The sequence below is a fragment of the Lepidochelys olivacea genome (genome assembly GCF_965140295.1).
Source record: "Lepidochelys olivacea isolate rLepOli2 genome assembly, chromosome: 7".
NCBI classification, from domain to species: domain Eukaryota; kingdom Metazoa; phylum Chordata; order Testudines; family Cheloniidae; genus Lepidochelys; species Lepidochelys olivacea.
Window position 1 is genome coordinate 53,672,537 of NC_140417.1, and position 20,479 is coordinate 53,693,015.

General features: G+C 42.9%; 1 protein-coding gene across 2 annotated transcripts in view; it reads right to left on the reverse strand.

Annotated features, from left to right (window-relative positions):
- Window positions 1-13,250: 13,250 nt before the first annotated feature.
- Window positions 13,251-20,479, reverse strand: part of USP54 (ubiquitin specific peptidase 54) — a 270,589-nt gene continuing 263,360 nt past the window's right edge. For both annotated transcript variants that reach the window (XM_084635210.1, XM_084635211.1), the window contains 3 exons: window positions 17,855-17,992; window positions 15,854-16,040; window positions 13,251-14,716 (listed from right to left, as the gene is read on the reverse strand). In XM_084635210.1, coding sequence (XP_084491336.1) covers window positions 14,064-14,716; window positions 15,854-16,040; window positions 17,855-17,992 — 978 coding nt within the window. In that variant the 3' untranslated portion in view covers window positions 13,251-14,063. The remainder of the gene's footprint in view (window positions 14,717-15,853; window positions 16,041-17,854; window positions 17,993-20,479) is intronic.

Consider the following 20,479-nt stretch of genomic DNA (forward strand, 5'->3'; position numbering starts at 1 on the left):
AACCTTCCCCCCTCCCTGTGGCTAACAGCGGGGAACATTTCTGTTTAGCCAAACAGGCAAACAGCCCAACAGGAATGGGCTCCTCTGAGTGTCCCCTGAAGAAAAGCACTCTATTTCAACCAGGTGACCATGAATTATATCTCACTCTCCTGAGGATAACACAGAGAGATAAAGAACGGATGTTGTTTGAATGCCAGCAAACATACACTGCAATGCTTTGTTCTACAATGATTCCCGAGTACGTGTTACTGGCCTGGAGTGGTAAAGTGTCCTACCATGAAGGACGCAATAAGGCTGCCCTCCCCAGAAACCTTTTGCAAAGGCTTTAGGAGTACATCTAGGAGAACCGCGAATGCCAGGGCAAAGTAATCCTTTCACATGCTTGCTTTTAAACCATGTATAGTATTTTAAAAGGTACACTCACCAGAGGTCCCTTCTCCGCCTGCTGGGTCCAGGAGGCAGCCTTGGGTGGGTTCGGGGGGTACTGGCTCCAGGTCCAGGGTGAGAAACAGTTCCTGGCTGTCGGGAAAACCGGTTTCTCCGCTTGCTTGCTGTGAGCTATCTACAACCTCATCATCATTATCATCTTCTTCGTCCCCAAAACCTGCTTCTGTATTGCCTCCATCTCCATTGAAGGAGTCAAACAACACGGCTGGGGTAGTGGTGGCTGAACCCCCTAAAATGGCATGCAGCTCATCATAGAAGCGGCATGTTTGGGGCTCTGACCCGGAGCGGCCGTTCGCCTCTCTGGTTTTCTGGTAGGCTTGCCTCAGCTCCTTCAGTTTCACGCGGCACTGCTTCGGGTCCCTGTTATGGCCTCTGTCGTTCATGCCCTGGGAGATTTTGACAAAGGTTTTGGCATTTCGAAAACTGGAACGGAGTTCGGAACGGAGTTCTGATAGCACGGATTCGTCTCCCCAAACAGCGATCAGATCCCGTACCTCCTGTTCGGTCCATGCTGGAGCTCTTTTGCGATTCTGGGACTCCATCATGGTCACCTGCAGCTTGCCACGCTGGCCAAACAGGAAATGAGATTCAAAAGTTCGCGGTTCTTTTCCTGTCTACCTGGCCAGTGCATCTGAGTTGAGAGTGCTGTCCAGAGCAGTCACAATGGAGCACTCTGGGATAGCTCCCGGAGGCCAACCATCGAATTGTGTCCACAGTACCCCAAATTCGAGCCGGCAAGGTCGATTTAAGCGCTAATCCACTTGTCAGGGGTGGAGTAAGGAAATCGATTTTAAGAGCCCTTTAAGTCGAAATAAAGGGCTTCATTGTGTGGACGGGTGCAGGTTTACATCGATTTAATGCTGCTAAATTCGACCTAAAGTCCTAGTGTAGACCAGGGCTAAGGGAAGACGACAGAAATATCAGAACAAAACTACAGCTGAAATACCACCTTAAACTGAAGCTTTCATCCATCTTGAGAGATCGGCTGTTGCAAACTACCAAAGCGAGCTGGAGAATTTAGTTACTGTATGAGCCAGTTTCACCTGATAAGTAACAAAGACTTAATACACGTATTTTCCTTTTATTTGGTTAGTCTATATTAAATACTTCTGAGAAAGTATGTATCTGAGTTATCAAAATTGTGACTTAGTTATGTGTTATGAACTTGTGTTTGACTAACAAGTTTAACTCTACCTGTCTGGAAATAATTTTCAGTCAATACATGGTTAAGAGTACTGAGGCTGGAAAATTTATTACACTATTTCAGCACAACACTGTTTAAATAGCAAATTGTTTACATCCAATAAAAAATAGGTGAAAGGAAACACGTAGATCTACAGCAAACAGAACCTAGAGATCTTTTCAGACAGCACATTATTTGTGACGCCACACAAACCCAGCTGCTATCAGACACGAGAAAGAAGCTTGAATTACTTAGTTATAAGTCAAACTAAAAAGCACAATATTGCTGTAACATTTAGATAGTTTACTATACACTCTTAAGTTACTTTAAGGATAGGGTTGCAGGTTACTTGGCATTACCTACTAATTTCTCTTGAAATTCTGTGTGTGTGTATGTGTGTGTGTGTGAGAGAGAGTGAGATCTGGTGGCTACACATTATTGTTTAGAAAGGCAATTTTGAATTGAATTTTCAGTAATTAAGTAGTAGTATACATTTCTTAATTCCAACGTTCAGAATTATTTTTTATTGACAGTCCCATCATATTTGATTGATAAAAGCTTGATCAACAAACTGATAAGAATCCTTAGTTCCATACTGATTTCAAAATCAATTCTCCACAAAAGCTCAGATTTAGAATAAATTTATTTAACATCAAAATAAAGACTTTGATTTATTTGTGATTTGAGCTATTACTTTAAGTTTAACATCCTAGGTTAAAGTAATTTATTTTAACTTTGTAAAAGGTATCATATAACCATCTTCATTTCACTTTCTATATTTAATTTCAAATTCTATTTTGCTTAATAAAATGAATAAATTGATAAGATTTCTCAAGTCTGTACTTCAACTAAACAACCACAAATTCAAAAGAAACCTGGTATGATTAAACTAGTTATTTAAAAGTCACTTGGCTATTCTGTGCTTTATATGGTAAGGTATAGTAATGTGCTCACATGATTGAATATTAAAAAATTGTTAAAATTTTGCCTAAATAAAAATGTTCAGCTTGCTTTAACTGTGTTTATATCCCTTTGTATGACTTCCATGAATGCTCCAGCAAAGCCGTTTACTAGCAGAATTTTGGTGGGACCACTGTTCTGAAGTGAATGTTCAGCTAATCTTAGTGGGGGTGTTTCTGTTTGTGTCTGGTTTATCATCACTATCAAAGGCGTAGAATGATCTTTGTATTTCTTAGTTAGATTTTCATTTTTTAAGTTTTTGAAGGATACGTTGCATTGAAGATGTGGAAGGGGAAGGGTTTCAGTATATAAATGAAGATGTGCATTAGTACAGGGGCCTGTCAAGTCATTGTGCGCAGCTGCACCAAGACAGTGTTATTCAATGCGCTTTGGAACTAATGGTTATTTAAACCTAGGTTGTGTCTTCACCAGACTTTGAGGAAATCTCCACCATTGCATTAATATCAGAGCAACTCCACCAGTGGTAGCAACTACAGAGACACTAGTATAGAAAGAGAACAGATGGTGTTTTACCACTATGTCTAAACTTGCTCAAAGTGGGTCTTGTTAAAAACAGTGGAGTGACATGTGACCCTTGTCTACATAAGTGATCCCAGTGAGGGCATGTCTACACTACAGACTTAAGTCAACCTATGTTAGGTCGACTTACAGCCCCCGCCGTAATTACTGTGATGGCTGATGTCCACACTACTCTCCTTCTGTGAGTGGTGTGTCCTCACCAGGAGTGCTTCCACCAGTTGAAGAGAGGCAGTGTGGGGGGCTGAGAGCCAGGGTTCTCAGCTCTGCTCGGGCTTCTTGCCTCCCTGCTGGGAGTGGAGTGCTAGCCGCCCAGGCTTCTTGACTCCTTGAGTGGGGAGCCAGGTGGGTACAGCCTGGCTAGAAACAAGGAGTATTGGTCGCATAGCCCTGAAATTGACAAGACAGCCAACCGCTGACGTAAGTAACCATGTCTGAGCATTGCCCTCACTACACTGACATAAGTACTATGCCTCTCGTGGAGGTGGAGTTATTATGTTGGCGTAACTGTAGTAGGGCACTTACATCAGTGGGACAAGGCTGCAGTGTAGACACTGACATAATTAGGTTGAGGTGAGCTGCTTTTGGTTGACCTGTGTACTGTAGACCAGACCTAAGTGGTCCTACACCAGTGGTAAAGCATTTGTGAGAGATTTTCTGAAGGAACCTAGTATAAAAACAAGCATGTTTATTTTTGTCCCATTTGGTCTAAATACTTACTTGACTTTTACACAGTTTGCCCAAATGTCTCTCTTCACACCAAAGGTACATGAGCAGTGTCTCTGTACAGTTTACTTTACAATGGCACATTTATACTCATACTAGTGGCATGAACAAAAATATATTAAAATGGATCTATAAACAAGACCACATATGCCACAATCTGCTGGTCAGTCTTCCCTTTTCATAGCCCTATGGGACAGACTGGTGCTGGGAACTTCCTAAATCCCAACTATTTTGAACAAAAGAAAATTGACAATATCCAAGCCCTACGCCTCCTGCAATAGGGCTATGCCCCCAAGCGACCTGCACTCAAGTTGCCTGAAGTGCGTAGGAGACGCTCACTTTGGGGATTGCTGCCAGATCTGCAGAGACTTTAAGTCTCACATGAAAAAGGACCAGGAGGCCAGGCTATGTTTTGCTCATGCAGGTGGCACTGAGTCCTCCATCTCATCATCCAGGCTGGTCAGATTCGGCAGCGTACCTTGGTGTCAGTAAGGAGTGCTCCTCGTACCATAGTGGAGCCCCAGCACTGATCATTGTCCCTAGTGCCTAGGAAAAGGCACAAGAAACCGCCGGGCGAGAAGGGTCAATCCCTAGCACTGAAAATGGCCAGGCATGGGGCCAGAGTAGAGTGGGACCCTAGTTAGGCCACTCCTCTGCTTCGGTACTGCAGAAGTTGGCACCATTGACTCCCAGCACCTATGCAGGCACCATTAAGTCTGGTACCAGAGGAACTGTATACATCTGTGATTCAGCGTGGTGCCAATACTATCCCGATGCTGACCACGTGGGAGGCGTTTGCTGCAGCCAGAGACCTTCTAGAGCTGTCAGTACCAGTACCACCTGCAGTATCCGTGCTTTGGGAGAGGACAGAGTGCATTTGCTTCAGGTCATCCTTCCGTAGCCATGACAACTTACCCGCCCTGACCCCCTCTGTTACAAGTGAAACCTGATGGTAGTTCACTAAATTATTAAAAACAAAACGTTCCACTGCTGATAAATCACTCCCACCTCAGGAATGTACCCACCAACAGTCCCATGGAAAGATAAACTAATGCTAAGGAATTTTAGGGAGAGGCCGGAGAAACCCAAGAACTGATTAGATAAACCTTGGAAATGTCTTGTATTGACCATCTGAAAAACCAAAGTCACAAAGATAAGCTTTAATACGTAAAGTAATAACGAAACATAAGACACAAGGGAACTTGCATATGATTGGTTGATATGTGTTGTTTGAAGGTTCTTAGAAATGTGATACATTAAGGTACAGATAAAATAGTTGTGGTTTTACCTATATAATGTGTGTAAAATATGAAGCTCCTTGGAACTTAACTCCAGGACACAGCCCAAGATCAGAGTTGCCAGACCTCAACACCTTGCCAACCATACTGTGCAGAAGCAGGGTCCTCAGATCTATTCTTGACTGGCCCTGAAGAAAAATTCATCTGCCTTATCGGGAGTGGTGAGTACTGTATGTTTAGCATGTGTATTCTGTTGATCAGTTTTTAGTAAATAGAGGTTTAAGGATATTACCGTGTAAGGCTTGTTCACTGGGAAAGGCCCCGGAGACCCACAGTGCCCTGAGTCCACTGGGAATGGATGTTAGCCCTGAGCCTACAGAGCAATAAAGTTGGGTCCCTTACTTCCTCAGTACCCAAAAGAGATGGTAGGGGGGTGAGAGCCCTAAACTGTGCGAGTAACAGTTCAGCAGCAGGCCCTTTAGAACCATCAAAAGAGAAATCAGCTATGATGGCCTCAGTGAGGGCATCTTCACCACGGCACTGGTCTCCAGCACTAGTGGGAACCACACCTCCATGGTCATGGGACAGGGACTCATTCTCAGAGTCAGAGGTATGAGCATGTGGCACCAGAGGCCGCTTGAGTCACCCCAATGGGTACCACTGAGGGAAAAAGGGTATCCCTTTCCAGCAACTGTGCTTAGGGTGCGCACACAACAAGAGTGAAGTGAATCATTCAAAGAACTATTATGTTTGAACACAGTTACTGCTTGGCAGGATTCAAGCACAGTTCCCATGACTTGTGGTAGGTAATTCCTTGCCCCCATACTCAGTAGTAGCCTAGGGGAGTGTCGACACCAGTTCTTGCTGTTACGGCCCCAGTTACAGTTCTATTTTAATACAGTCTAGTTTTCCCTTCATGGATGGGACTATATTGTGTTATAACCACATTAAGGAAGCACATTACATAGCATGTTTGGTGAATGTGCGCAGACTATTTCTAGGAGGCCTGAAAAGAAAACATTTTAAAATCTAAACTCAAAATTAATTTTTTTAAATTAACAAACCCCATCCATTTTAATCTCCTTACATCCAGTGGTAAAAAAAGTGGGAGATTTTAGTAATGAAATCCTATTATAGAGTAGGGCAAAGGCTACACACCTTTTAGAGTAAAAAAAATATCAGCCCTCCTGGGAGAAAAGTCTTTCCCTTAAAACCATGTGAATTCTCAGTTTAAGCCTTCTCCTCAGGATCCACCTGCCCAAATCCTAGTTCCATCTGCTACAGGGCTACTCTCGCCTCACTCATATTAGAGCATACTGGATCAGACCAAAGATCCATCTAGCCTAATATCCTATCTTCTGACTGGCCAATGCCAGGTGCTTCAGAGGGGATGAACAGAACAGGTAACCATCCATCCCCTGCCAGCCATTACCAACTTCTGGCAAACAGAGACTACAGACACCATACCAGCCCATCCTGGCTAATAGCCATTGATGGACCTATCCTCCATGAATTTATCTAGTTCTTTTTAGAACTTTGTTATAGTCTTGGCCTTCACAACATCTTCTGGCAACTTGTGGTACTCTTTGACTGTTTGAAGAAAAACTTTGTTTTAAACCTGCTGCCTATTAATTTCATTGGGTAACCCCCTAGTTATGTGCTTGAGGAGTAAATAACACTTCCTTATTTACTTTCTCCACACCAATCATGATTTTTTAGGCCTCTATCATATCCCCCCTTAGTCGTCTCTTTTCCAAACTGAAAAGTCCCAGTCTTGTTAATCTCTCCTCATATGGAAGCTGTTCCATACCCCTAATAATTTTTGTTGCCCCTTTTGGAACCTTTTCCAGTTCCAATATATCTTTTTTGAGATGGGGTGACCACATCTGCACACAGATTCAAGATGTGGGCATACCATGGATTTATATAGGGGCAATATGATATTTTCTGTCTTATTATCTATCCCTTTCTTAATGATTTCCAACATTCTGTTAGCTTTTTGACTGCTGCTGCACATTGAGTGGATGTTTTCAGATAACTATCCACAATGACTCCAAGATCTCTTTCTTGAGTGATAATAGCTAATTTAGACCCCATCATTTTATATGTATAGTTGGGATTATGTTTTCCAACATGCATTACTTTGCATTTATCAACATTGAATTTCATCTGCCATATTGTTGCCCAGTCACCCAGTTTTGTGAGATCCCTTTGTGACACTTCACAGTCAGCTTTGGATTTAACTATCTTGAGTAGTTTTGTATCTGCAAATTTTGCCACCCTACTGCTTTCCCCTTTTCCCCCGATTATTTATGAATATGTTGAATAGCATGGGATTTGCACCAACCCTTGGGGGACACCACTATTTACCTCTCTCCATTCTGAAAACTGGCCATTTATTCCTACCCTTTGTTTCCTACCTTTTAACTAGTTACTGATCCATGAGAGGACTCTCCCTTTTATCCCATGACAGTTTACTTTGCTTAAGAGCCTTTGGTGAGGAATTTTGTCAAAGGCTTTTTGAAAATCTAAGTACATTATAGCCACTGGATCCCCCTTGTCAACATGCTTGTTGACCCCCTTAAAGAATTCTAGTAGATTGGTGAGGTATGATTTCCAGCTACAAAAAACATGTTGATTCTTCCCCCAACAAACTCTGTTAATTTGTCTGATAATTCTGTTCTTTACTATAGTTTCAGCCAGCTTGCCCGGTACCGAAGTTAGGCTTATTGACCTGTAATTGTTGGGATTGCCTCTGGAGCCTTTTTAATAAATTGGCGTCACATTAGCCATTCTCCAGTCATCCAGTACAAAAGCTGATTTAAATGATAGGTTACATACCACAGTTAGTAGTTCTGCAATTTCACATTTGAGCTCCTTCAGAACTCTTGGGTGAATACCATCCGGTCCTGGTGACTTATTACTGTTTAGTTTATCAATTTGTTCCAACACCTCTGCTAATGACTCCTCAATCCGGGACAGTTCCTCAGATTTGTCACCTAAAAAGAATGGCTCAGGTTTCGGAATCTCCCTCACATCAAAAGCTGTGCAGACTGATGCAAAGAATTAATTTAGTTTCTCTGTAATGGCCTTATAATCCTCGAGTGCTCCTTTAGCATCTTGATCGTCCAGGGGCCCCACTGGTTGTTTAGCAGGCTTCCTACTTCTGATGTACTTAAAAAAATGTTTGCTATTACTTTTTGAGTCTTTGGCTAGCTGTTCTTCAAATTCTTTTTTGGCCTTCCTAATGATAGTTTTACACTTCAGTTGCCAGAGTTTATGCTCCTTTCTATTTTCTAAATCCTCACTAGAATTTAACTTCCACTTTTTAAAGGATGCCTTTTTGCCTCTCACTGCTTCTTTTACTTTGCTGTTTCGCCACGGTGGCACTTTTTGGGTTCTCTTACTATGTTTTTTTTAATTTGGAGTACACATTTAAGTTGAGCCTCTATTATGGTGTCTTAAAAAAGTTTCCATCTAGCTTGTAGGAATTTCACTTTTGGCACTTTACCTTTTAATTTAAATTACCTTTTAATTTAACTTCCTCATTTTTGTGTAGTTCCTCTTTCTGAAATTAAATGCTACTGTGTTGGGCTGCTTTGGTGTCCTCCGCACTCCCCAGGGATGTTAAGTTTAATTATGTTATGGTCACTATTACCGAGCGGTTCAGCTATATTCACCCTTGGACCAAATCCTGTGCTCAGTTTAGGACTAAATCAAGAATTGCCTCTCCTCTTGAGGGTTCCAGGATTAGCTGCTCCAAGAAGCAGTCATTTAAGTGTTAAGAAACTTTATCCCTGCATCCCGTCCTGAGGTGACATGTACCCAATCAATATGGGGATAGTTGAAATCCCCCATTCTTACTCATTTTTTAATTTTTATAGCCTCTTATCTCCCTGAGCATTTCACAGTCACTATCACCATCATGGTCAGGTGGTTGGTAGTATATCCCTACTGCTATATTCTTACTATTCAAGCATAGAATTACTATCCATAGAGATTCTGTGGTACAGTTTGGTTCATTTAAGATTTTTACTTCATTTGACTCAGGCTGGAGTATGAGCCACAGTCAAGCTAATGAGAGACCACTAATTAATCTGCAGGTGTTCATGCCCAACTCAAACACTTGATAACAATGTTCAAAGGATTTATACTCAATTGAAATTATGTCAATTGAATTGTGTTTCAGGTGATGTTAAGACGGTCAGATCATCAAACAGCATGACTTCCAAATGAAGCGTTTTGTGGAATTGAGTGCCACTTTAAGAGAGGAAGTACTGCTTTTCCCCTTGTAAATTTATGTTATTAAATCCATTTCAGGTTCTTTGTGTGTGACTCAGATATACTAAGGCACTGTTGGAATCCCTGTTTGTTCATTTCAGCCCTCTAGTTCAGGTTAATAAATTATCAATTTCCCAAAGAGTAATAAACACACATAATAGGTTTTTTCATCCAATTTTGAAATCAGGTACCTTCAAGCATGACTGAGGAAGAATGAAGGGATATTTTCCATATGTAGATAAAACAAAACAATTTGGGCACTATAAACACTGGTATGATTTAAAACAAATTGCACCAATTCAGAAGCTGTTGCTCTTCATGGCTTTGAGACAAAGCAGGAGTATTCCTCGCTTTTGAGTTGACAGGAGAAAAAACATGGAACAAACTTTTCCTTTTTATTTGCAAATACAGCGTACTGCGAACGACTATTTGGAAAGATGATCTTCGTCTCCTAGTTTTGCTTGGTAGATTGTGTTTTTCAGACAGCTGACCCTAAACTGTCTGAGCCAGAACCTGAGGTCTGACTGAAGCACACAACAAAGGGTGGGGGTGTATGTGTGCAAAGGTGGTATAAAGCTTACCTTCGTGTTCACCTTCTCCTGGGGCTGCAGTAACTTCCTCTGGCTGCTACAGGCACCAAGGGGCTGAAACCACGACCATGGATTGGTCCCAACCCCATACCTATCCTCCATGAACTTATCTAGTTCTTTTTTGAACCCTGTTTTAGTCTTGGCCTTCACAACATCCTCGGGCAAAGAGTTCTGCAGATTGACTCTGAGCTGTATGAAGAAATACTTCCTTTTGTTTGTTTTAAACCTGCTGCCTATTAATTTCATTTGGTGACCCCTAGTTCTTGTGTTACGAGAGGGAGTAAATAACACTTCCTTATTTACTTTCTCCACACCTCTATGATATCCTGCCTTAGTCATCTCTTTTCCTAGATGAAAAGTCTCAGCCTTATTAGTCTCTCCTCATATGGAAGCTGTTCCATACCCCTAATCATTTTTGTTGCCCTTTTATGTACTTTTTCCAGTATGTCTTTTTTTGAGATGGGGTGACATCTGCATACAGTATTCAAGATGCGGACTTACTATGGTTTTATACAGAGGCAATAGGATATTTTCTTTCTTAATTATTCCCAACATTCTGTTTGCTTTTTGACTGCTGCTGCACATTGAGTGGATGTTTTCAGAGAACTATCCACAATGACTCCCAAGATCTCTTTCTTGAGTGGTAACAGCCAATTTAGACCCCATCATAATATATGTATAGCTGGAATTATGTTTTTCAATGTGCATTTCTTTGGATTTACCCCATCCTCATCCCCAACAGCAGGTTAAGGGGGATTGGGGTAGGAGCCTCTCTGCCAGCTCTACACCAGCAGGAGATTCCCCTTGCACTGGAGTGATACTCCCGCAGAGGGATACGCCAGCTCTATAGCCAGAGTCTGCCAGCAGTGCAGCTCAAGATGCCCGACCTGCACCAGAGGACCTGGCTTTTTATGTGTACAATGCATGACACTAATGATGAAATCCCAATCAAGTATTTGCTTAAGCCAATGTTCAACGGATTTACAGATTAGTACAAAGTTCTCAGTGGTGCTATTAAAACATACAGATCATTAAATTGACATGCTACCCAAATGAAGGGGTTATTTTTTGTAAATGGATGTTAACAGAGGAGCATACTACAGAAAAATGTGACTGGCTACATGAGACACAACCTCCAAATGTAGTTATTGTCATCAAAGAGGCATTACGATGGCAAATATTTAGATACAAGAGAAAAAATAGGTCTCCCAAACTCTCAGACAGCAGAAATATTGATAAATATGACCTCTGTGTTTAGTATAATCCTGAGAAGAGAGAGATGGGAATGAAAATTAAGACACTAAACAAGAATAACGAAGATACTAGACTAAGCTAAACAAACAAGTAGATTCTAGACACAATGGTAATACAATGAGTACCTTTTAAAATGAAGCAGTAGAGGGCACTAAAATGCAGTCTATGCTTTCCAGTGACTGTTTGGAGGGTGAGGGGGGGAAGAATTGGATTTAAAGTCCAACTTTTAATTCACACCTATTGTAACACACATCTGCCTTTGTTATATCATCTCCAACCACGCAATAATTTGGCCTGCAAGAAACTAGATATCCTGGATATCTCATGGGAAATGGCCAAATCCAGCCTCTTCAGGACAAGACAGAGAAACTGAAGACAACCCCTACCTCCAAAATGAAGAAACAAGTGTGGGTGTTCCTAGGCTTAGTAAGCTATTACTGCCATTTGATACCCCGCTTTTCACCTTTGACGGACCCCACAAAGACACAGCCGAAGCAGCAGATAAGGCCGTGTGAGGAAATCTTTCAAAAGATCAGGGACATTCTGTGGTGGCCCAGAGATTTTTCATTACCATTTACTCTCCAAACCAATGCATTGAGTGGGCCTAGGAGCTGTATCATCACAAAACGTCCAAGGAATGGAGCAGAAAATTCCAAAAGTGAGAGACAAAAGATTCCCCCATAGAGAAAGAATATTGGGTTATAAGGTGGGCTGTGATGGTAGCAGGAGTCCTGTTTTATGTAATAATGGACCATACTGCCATATTACAGTGGGTGCAGGCAATGAAGGACATAAGGTGATGATACTCAGCGCTGGATCTCTGTGCTTCCCTAGTACTACAGTATGAGAATGCAGATTTCTTTTCCTGGGCAGGAGGAGACATTAGAATGTGTGATGTGAAGATGGAACCCCCAAGCCCATTCTGCCAGGGAAGGTATGTGACAGGATGCACCAGGCATTCGCTGCCCCCTGCTGGAGACCCTGCTGCCTTGGTGCAACCTGCCCTAGGAAGCTTCCCTACAGGAAGAGAAAGGCAGTAATTTTTGGACATCCCGGGCTGCCCAGAAAGGCCTTCCAGGGTCAACCACTGATGGAATCAACAATACTTGGTCCTCCAATGGTTAGACGGCTAGGAGCAAGAAGCAGCCAATATGGGCCCAGCGGGGCACATAAAAAAAAAAAGGGCTGCTGCCTCTACAAAATGGCAGTTGCGGGGTGTAGCCAGAGGAGGAGGAAGGCTCTTCCCTCTACCCTAACACAAAAATCCAGGCCTGGCCAGGGCCTGTTGCTGACCTTACTGTGCCAGCTTTTTGATTTCTTTGTGTGAATGTAAGGCCTGGGCAGGCCAGCCTGAATTAGACATTGGTTATACTATTGACAACTAGGTGAGCTCGCTCTGTGCGACATCATCAGTGGCTCAGTCGAGCTGTTGACCTAGACTGACCATTTCTAGATGACCCTTCTGTAGGAGACTAAAAAGAGCTTGACTGTGTACAATACTAATGTGCACATGTCCTACATTTTTCTCATCCAGATATCTCAAAATACCTTTCCAGAGAGAAAGGGTACCCCATTTTTACAGGGGAAAGTGAAGCGCAGAGGGGTGAAGCAACTAGTCCACAAAGCAAGCGAGTGGAATTGGAAGAGTCAGGAACAGAATACTGGATTCCTGACTCAGACCTCTGCTCTAATTACAAGTGCTTCTTTATAAATGATTTGTTAATAAATTACCATTATTAATGAATTACCTTTATGAATGAGAGAGACAAGGTGAGTGAGGTAATATATCTTTTATTGGTGGAAGAGACAGGCTTTTGAGCTACACAGAGCTCTTCTTCAGGTCTGGAAAAAGAGATTACCTCACTCATCTTGTGTGTCTCATATCCTCAGATCAATACAGCTACAACATTGAAAACAAATTTATATGTAGCTTTTATTATTCCACTTAGTGTATTAAAAAACACAGATCAGAGCTTTCAGGCCAGTCGCTGAGTAAAACCAAATAAAAAATGAAGATGATTCATACACAGGAAATTAAATAGAACTATTCCATAGATTTATTTGAAAAATACTTACAAAAGCAAGTATGTTTGACCCTAAAATAGCTAAACTTATTCTGTGTTTACATTGGTGTAATTAAGCGTGCAGCATTAACAGTCGTTTCTGTTTGAAGCATTGTTAGTTTGCCTGAAGGAAGTGGGGAAAGTTCTGGTATACTCTGGGGCAATGTCTCCTTCCCCCTTCCTCAGTAGCAACTACAGCTGTGGCCTGTGCTTGAAGTCTCAGCACAACTGAATGTTGGGTTTGCCTCACTTACCACCAGTCCTGTCATGTTTAGATTTGCTGGAACCTGGAAGGTGGATCAGTTTTTCCCCCAGTAAGGAACACAAGAGGGAGGTGGAGAAAAAAACAAACGGAAAATAGCATATTGGCTTTGTATGCAATGAATTTAGCAGAACTACGTTTCATGCTTGAGTCCTTTAAAGAGTGGTCCTTTTTGCTAATGGTACATCTTTCTTCAAAATAAATGTGCACCCGTGAGCTTATCCACAGCCAGTGCCCCTTATACCTACTATTGACTATAGCGTGTACTGCTGAGAGGGGCTGGGATTGGAATAGCTGAGAGCTCCCCACAGAGACAGCAGTTCAGCAATACAGGAAAAGAAATACAGTGCAATTAGTTCCCACATACCGTATAGCTATGTTTTAAGACACGACTAGTAGAGCTACAGACTGAACAGTTAGCTGCCTTGTTATTAACTGCACCTCAGCAACAGTTACAGTTCAGACAGTCTGCTCACAAGGGGGTTTGATCAATGCTGGGAACACATTGAGTGGAACAAGACCTCACCAGCCGCTATTCTGCAGGGTGGCAGGAGCAGCTGCTGCTCGGGCCATCATCCTTTGGTGCACCTCAGAAGCAGAAGAAAAAGTCCCATCCACCATGTGCACTGGTAGTGTTCTCCGGCCACCAGGCTGAGGGGTAAAGCTGTTCTGACGCCAGTCTTCTTCTGGGGGCATATCTACTCTCCTTGGTCCAGGGGCCTTAGTACGCGAGGGAGGCACAGGGCAACCCTGAGAGGCAACAGGGTCCCAAGAAAGCCCCTGTGGTACTCTGAAGGTACTGTAGTCTGTGCTAGGACGTGGCCTGCAATTGATGGCATAGGACTCGTGCATTTGGTGTTGGGACGGCTGCTGGAGGAAGCTTTCCTGTAACCCCTTGTCTGGCTGGGCAGTGTATCCCAACTGCAATGTTCGTTTGTCTGGCAGTGTTGCTGTTTGTCTGGCATTGTGGCTCATCTGAAGCCGATGGCCAGAGATCCTTGATGCTCCACCTTCCACATGCTGGTCAACAAGAGGTCTCTGACCTTGGGAAGAAGAGCATTTCTGTGTGCAAGGGAGACTCCTGTAGCTCAGTGCCATACCTGGGTGGTCTTCACCTTGGAAAGTTTCACCCCGGTCAGGCACAACCAGAAGTTTTTGGACGTTCTTCTGATCTCCTGTGGGGAGAGGGGGGAAAGAGTTCAGTCAGTTATATTTTAATTTATTTTCCTCTCAAAACCTCTTTAACTGTGGCCCACAGCTGATATGAACGGGTAAACTGAACCAAGCCTAAAACAGGGCACCGACTGACCTATGATTCGGAATGAGTGAAAACTGAGCAGCACACTCCTTGTATTCACTTTCCTTCTGCAGCTCAACCCACCCCCAGAAAAGAGCTCCAACCTGTCTTTCTGCAGGTGCAGTCACACACACTAATGGGACACCAGATTTCCTAAACAGTCAGCACTTTTTGTAACATGTTCAATGTCACCTGAGAAGGAGCCCAATAAGAAAATTAAAGACACATGTTCTAAGGGTTTCTGGATAACTTTCATGGTGACCTCTCATGCAGGAATTTGTAGCATCAACAGGATTGTAATTCCAAAAGATCTCACACACAAGTGATTTTTGAGGGAAGTATCTTATATAACAGAACATAGTACTAATAACCAGCTCCTCCTCAGTCAGTCACTGTGCACCCCTCCCACAAACACAGTTAAACACAAAAAAACTTGGTGGACCTTTGGGTCATCTCTGAGGAATGTGTGCATCATTTATAGCTTCATTTCTTGTGTTAAAAACAGCGTAATATAATTAATCTAATAGGAATGGTGTGTTATGAGAACATAAGAATGGCCATACTGGGTCAGACCAAAGGTCCGTCTAGCCAGTATCCTGTCTTCTGACAGTGGCCCATGCCAAGTGCCCCAGAGGATGCTATAGATGCTATATAAAATAGTAAGAAGAGTTCCACTGGGTTATGTCAGACACTTTTGTTGGCCAGGTACCTCCTCCTGTATATATGTAATGAAAACATTACCACAACTATTGAAATACTTAACAGCCATACCTCTAACATAAAGACTGCCCCTTTATATTATATCCATATAGCACAGCATTATTAAAGCAGTGTAGAAGGGACAGTGAAGAAAAAAAGGCAATTTATCCTTCCAAATTTCTGAAGGTATTCAGGCAGTTGATAAAACCATCACTATGGCAGACAAGATCCAAAGAGCAGTCCTTCAGCAACAGCAGGGAAAGAATCACACACAGCATTTCTGATCATGCAGGAGGGTGAAGAGTCCTGTGATTACCTGATGGTCTACGTGCCTTGCCCACCATGCTAGGCATCAGTACATCATAGGACAGGTTCTGCATCTGGGTTGGGTAGTGGTGGGGATCAAAGGGTAACACAGAAGGATCGTGGGGAAAAGGGAGGGAAGTGGAGCTGGAAGAATGGTGCGTGGTTTCCTTTGGCATTTTCCTCACATTTGGTGCTTCCTTTTGACAAAATGAGAAAGGAAAGAAACCACAAATGATGATTAAACACAAAGTTGGGCTCAACCAAGAAAACATGGTGGGGATCCAGGAAGGAGAGAGGGATGAGTCACCAGAACAAGTACCTGAATCTGTCTATGAAAGAGAAAGAAATAGATGATAACAATACCCACCCCAGAAAGGTTCTTTGGTAACAGATCAGAAAAAACAGATCAGATAAAAACCCAACATACCCGCTCAGAAAACCCCCCCACCATCATACTCGCATCTCACTCAGAACAGCAGCAATAACCGTGTGCAAGAAAAAAAAAATCAATCTGCTCTTTCCTAATCACCTTTTGAAGGGCTGGGCCACACATGCCAGGAAAATGTAAACTATTGAAGCCTCTCCCTTGCTAAATATGCTTTATTAAGAGCAAAACAGTGATGTAGGGCACAACTTTCTAATACGGTAGTGGAGTTTGAGCTTTTGCATCAATGCAAGGTTGGGATAAGGCCCTACCTACAAGTGAAAGTTGCACTGGTTTAATTAAATGGATTTGAAAACAAAATTTTAGTCAAACTTGTATGATTGGACTAGGCCTAAAGCTAAAACTTGAGTCATGCTATAGCATTCAACCTTGCTTAACACTGAATTTGCAGCTCAACTCTCCCATTTTTATTCTGCTACTTTCAAACAAAGCTAATGCTTTTAGCTTTCCTTTGAAGAAGTCTAAACATGGCTAGTGAAAAATCAGAACAAAACCAATACACCACATTACTTCATACTCTTAAAACTTTCTCCTCCTCAAAGAAATCACCCAGCTAAACACTGACAGCAATCTGTTCCTGCTTTTCTCAGACTTACAGTTCAATAAAAATCCCTGCTTTTCAATTAAATGAATTTGGTGGAACTCTGAAAGGGGAACATTATTTAGTGCAATTAGACCCAGCAACAGTCTTCATTCCCTTAATAAGCATGTTGACCAAGGGAGCATACTTTCCCTGCCCTTTGAGCAGGAGGGTCAGCTAGCCAACACCCACCTCACCTTACATCCAGTTCCACTAGAATTTGTTCAGAAATGAAATATAGACAAGCATGGTTTAAAAAAGTTAAACAAAAAATAGTGTTAGAGTAACTGAACTTTACTTAATCAGTTGAAAGGACACAACTTGAAAAAACAACAACTTAACTTCTGCCTGAAAATACGGTACATTTTTCAAGTTTCAGATTTGTTACATCTAACCTGAGAGTACTGACAAAGATGATGGAGAAAAGCAGTCTCTCTCTGTTTTTAAGTTGTTTACTTTGTACAAGTAACAGCACTTTGTGTATAATCACTATTTCTTGAGGAAGGTATGCCTTATAAACACTAACAAGGAAGAAAAAATTTCCTTATATATACCGTTAAAGAATTATTTTGTTAAATCACAGGCCATATTGTTTATGGGGGCTCTATTAAAAACTGTAATTTTTAAGCTAGTCAATATCCAGAATAGATAAACTTCAGATTGACTGTGTCCCTTTACCAGGGTTAGCCCTGTTAGCACACATACACAAGCTTTGGTTGGCACAATTCTAGGTGTGGTGACTCTAAAAGCAGCCAATTTGGTTACTCCAAAATAAAAGCTGACTTCTCCATCCAACAGAGAAAAAAGGGAATGATTCACTGGAACAAATTTTCATCCTTCTGAACTGGTATCAATGGTGTTCAATTGCATGCCTTTCCTGTTACTACTTGCTAGTGGAGTTGATGAGGGAAAGGAGGAGGAAAAGCAGCTCCCAACTCTATCCCAAGCAGTCATCTCTTTGCAATGCTGAGGTTCATTCTACTTACAAAACTATGAGAGGAGACCAGGGTCTCTTCCCTGTTTGTGATGACTGTCCCACTGAGACTGCGAGCAATGCGACGGAAATTCTCTGCACTGTACATCTCCTCTTCTGGCTCCCTGCTATGGCCTCTGGCATATGCAACCTGCAGACAACGTTACCACATTCAGAAAGATCTCTCCATGGAAAATTGCATTGAACAGTGATTCAGGAGAAGAAGTTGATAAGAATACGATGGACTTAGTGAAATACATTAATCCTTCCTTTTCTTACTCCTGCGGGAATTCTGCACCACTGCATATGTGCAAAATTAATGTCCCCCACAGATTTCTTTGCTTCCCTGCAAAAAAATGACTTTCTGACAGGGAAGCTGCAAGAGCAGTTGTGCACCATTCCTTAGCAGCGCAGGTACATTGTTTCAGGCACCCACAGCAGCCGGCAGAGAGGTAAATCATTGTGGGGCTGGGGACACCCCAGCTAGCAGCTCCTACCCTGAGCTGGGATCAGCTGTTAGTCCCGGCTGGGCTGGAGGCAGGAAAGGATGAAACTTCCTCTTCCCCCGCAAGGAGTGACTGGGGCTGTGTCAGACCCACCCCCGGAAACCTTCCCCAACTCCAGGAAGCTCAGCATCCTCCCTCCACCGCTCCTGAGCTGTTGGCGGAGGGGTCACTATACAGGGAGCTGCTCCACCATCCACCCAGTCCCCGTGCATCCAGACCTCCCATACTTAGACACCCTTGCCAAGCCTCCCCCTAGTCCTCCATACCTGAAACCCCACTGAACCTCAACCCCTGCATCTGGAGCCTCCCCTGCAACCAGACTCCCTGCCTCCTGATGCCCACCCCGGCACCCAGACCACCCCTCACTGAGCTTCCTGCACTCAAACTCCACCCTGATGCCCCACCCCCTGCACCACCCTGAGCCCCCACATCCAGACCCCCATGCCACTGACCTTCAATTAGCTGCACCCAGTGCCCCACTCCCCCAGCACCTGAACTCCCCCGCTGAGACCCCCACATCCAAACCCCTCCGCTGATTCCCAACTACTTCACCCAGAAGCCCCTGCAGAGTCCCATTGCCCCTACACCTGGAACCTCTGTGCATCCGGATCCCCCCACACCTAGACTCCCCACTGAGCTGCCTGCATCCAGATTATCCCACACAGAATCTTCTCACCCCACACCTGGATCCCCCCACACTGAGCCCCTCCACATTTGGATCCTGCCTGGTTGAGCCTGCCTGCCCCACACCTGGTGTGCCTGGTGTTTCTGGGGTAGGCCCAGGCTTTGTGCTGTGTCAGGGTTGGGTGCAGCCTCACCGCTGAGTGTGTGTCCTGGGGGTGGGGGGCTGCAGGGTGATTTCCCACCTTCATGCAGCCAGTGGCCTGTGCTCCCCACTGCCATGCTGGAGTCTCTGCATTTATTTATTGACAAATAAAACCTGCAGAATTTTGCAGAATTTTAAAATATTGTACACAGAATTTTTAATTTTTTGGCACAGAATGCCCTCAGCCTCAGGAGTATTTAATTCATTAGACCTCATTCAGGTCTAACCCAAAAGCATAAAGCAAGTGAGTCTGTTAAATTCTCATTAATAAAAATAGTATCCTCATGATCAGTTTTTCACCTTATTATGTACACTGGCAGACACGTGCAACTGAGATTCTATGTCTTATAATTTCTTAAAGACAGGATTTAAAACCTTAATGGGATGAGTCTACCCAAAGGACTGCTTGCTGCCTTGTGCTCCATGATGGCAGCTGAGATAAGCAGGACTGGAATTGATGACTATCCCAAAACATAATCTGAAGAGTTTTGGAGCCTTCTCAAATCTTCTCACCATGATTATTTGCTTCCTTTCATCGCTGGTGGCTAGCAAGTGGTTTATTCTATGTTGGAGTGGGAAATTGTTGCTTCTTTTTACCTCTTTCCTTCTGCTCTCAGCTTGAGAAACAGGTTCTTCTATTTGCGAACACTGCATTTTCAATCATTTTTTTTCTTGAGTGCCCAGATACTTTCAGATATAGGTACCTAAATATTACAGCTAATTATTTAACTGGCTTCTCTGAGAAAAGCTATTGAGTATGAAAACTGAGCAGTATTCAGGTGAGTTAGAATGTGTGCTCCAAAGGTTCTGGAAACAGCAGCACAAGACAGATTGTAGTGCAGGTAGTGCTACCTTCTCTTACTCCGAGTGGACCAAGGAGCATTAGGGGTCAGCTATTATTTGTACATTACACTATATTAAACCCTCTACTTTCAAAACATGCAAGGTGACATGATCCAAGAAAGGAGACAGTGTAAAAGCAGTTGATATAATATGAAGAGGCAATTCCTAGGAGTTAGCAATGGAAAATATCTCCTTGCAATGCAAAATGGTTCCCTGCAGTCCATTAAAGTATAATCAGAGGTACTAGCTCTGAAACTGTGAGGACACATATCCCTGAAGAGGTCACCACTTAGAATGTAACACTGACCCCAAGTCACCCACTTTCTTAATGCTCAATCCCAAGTAGGACTACATAAAATAATCTCTTTAAAGTTCAATATGAGTGATACTACTGCCTCTCATATGGAATTTTTTCCACTTTTCTTGCTGCTGGAATGTCCAATTCCCCCACAACCACACAACA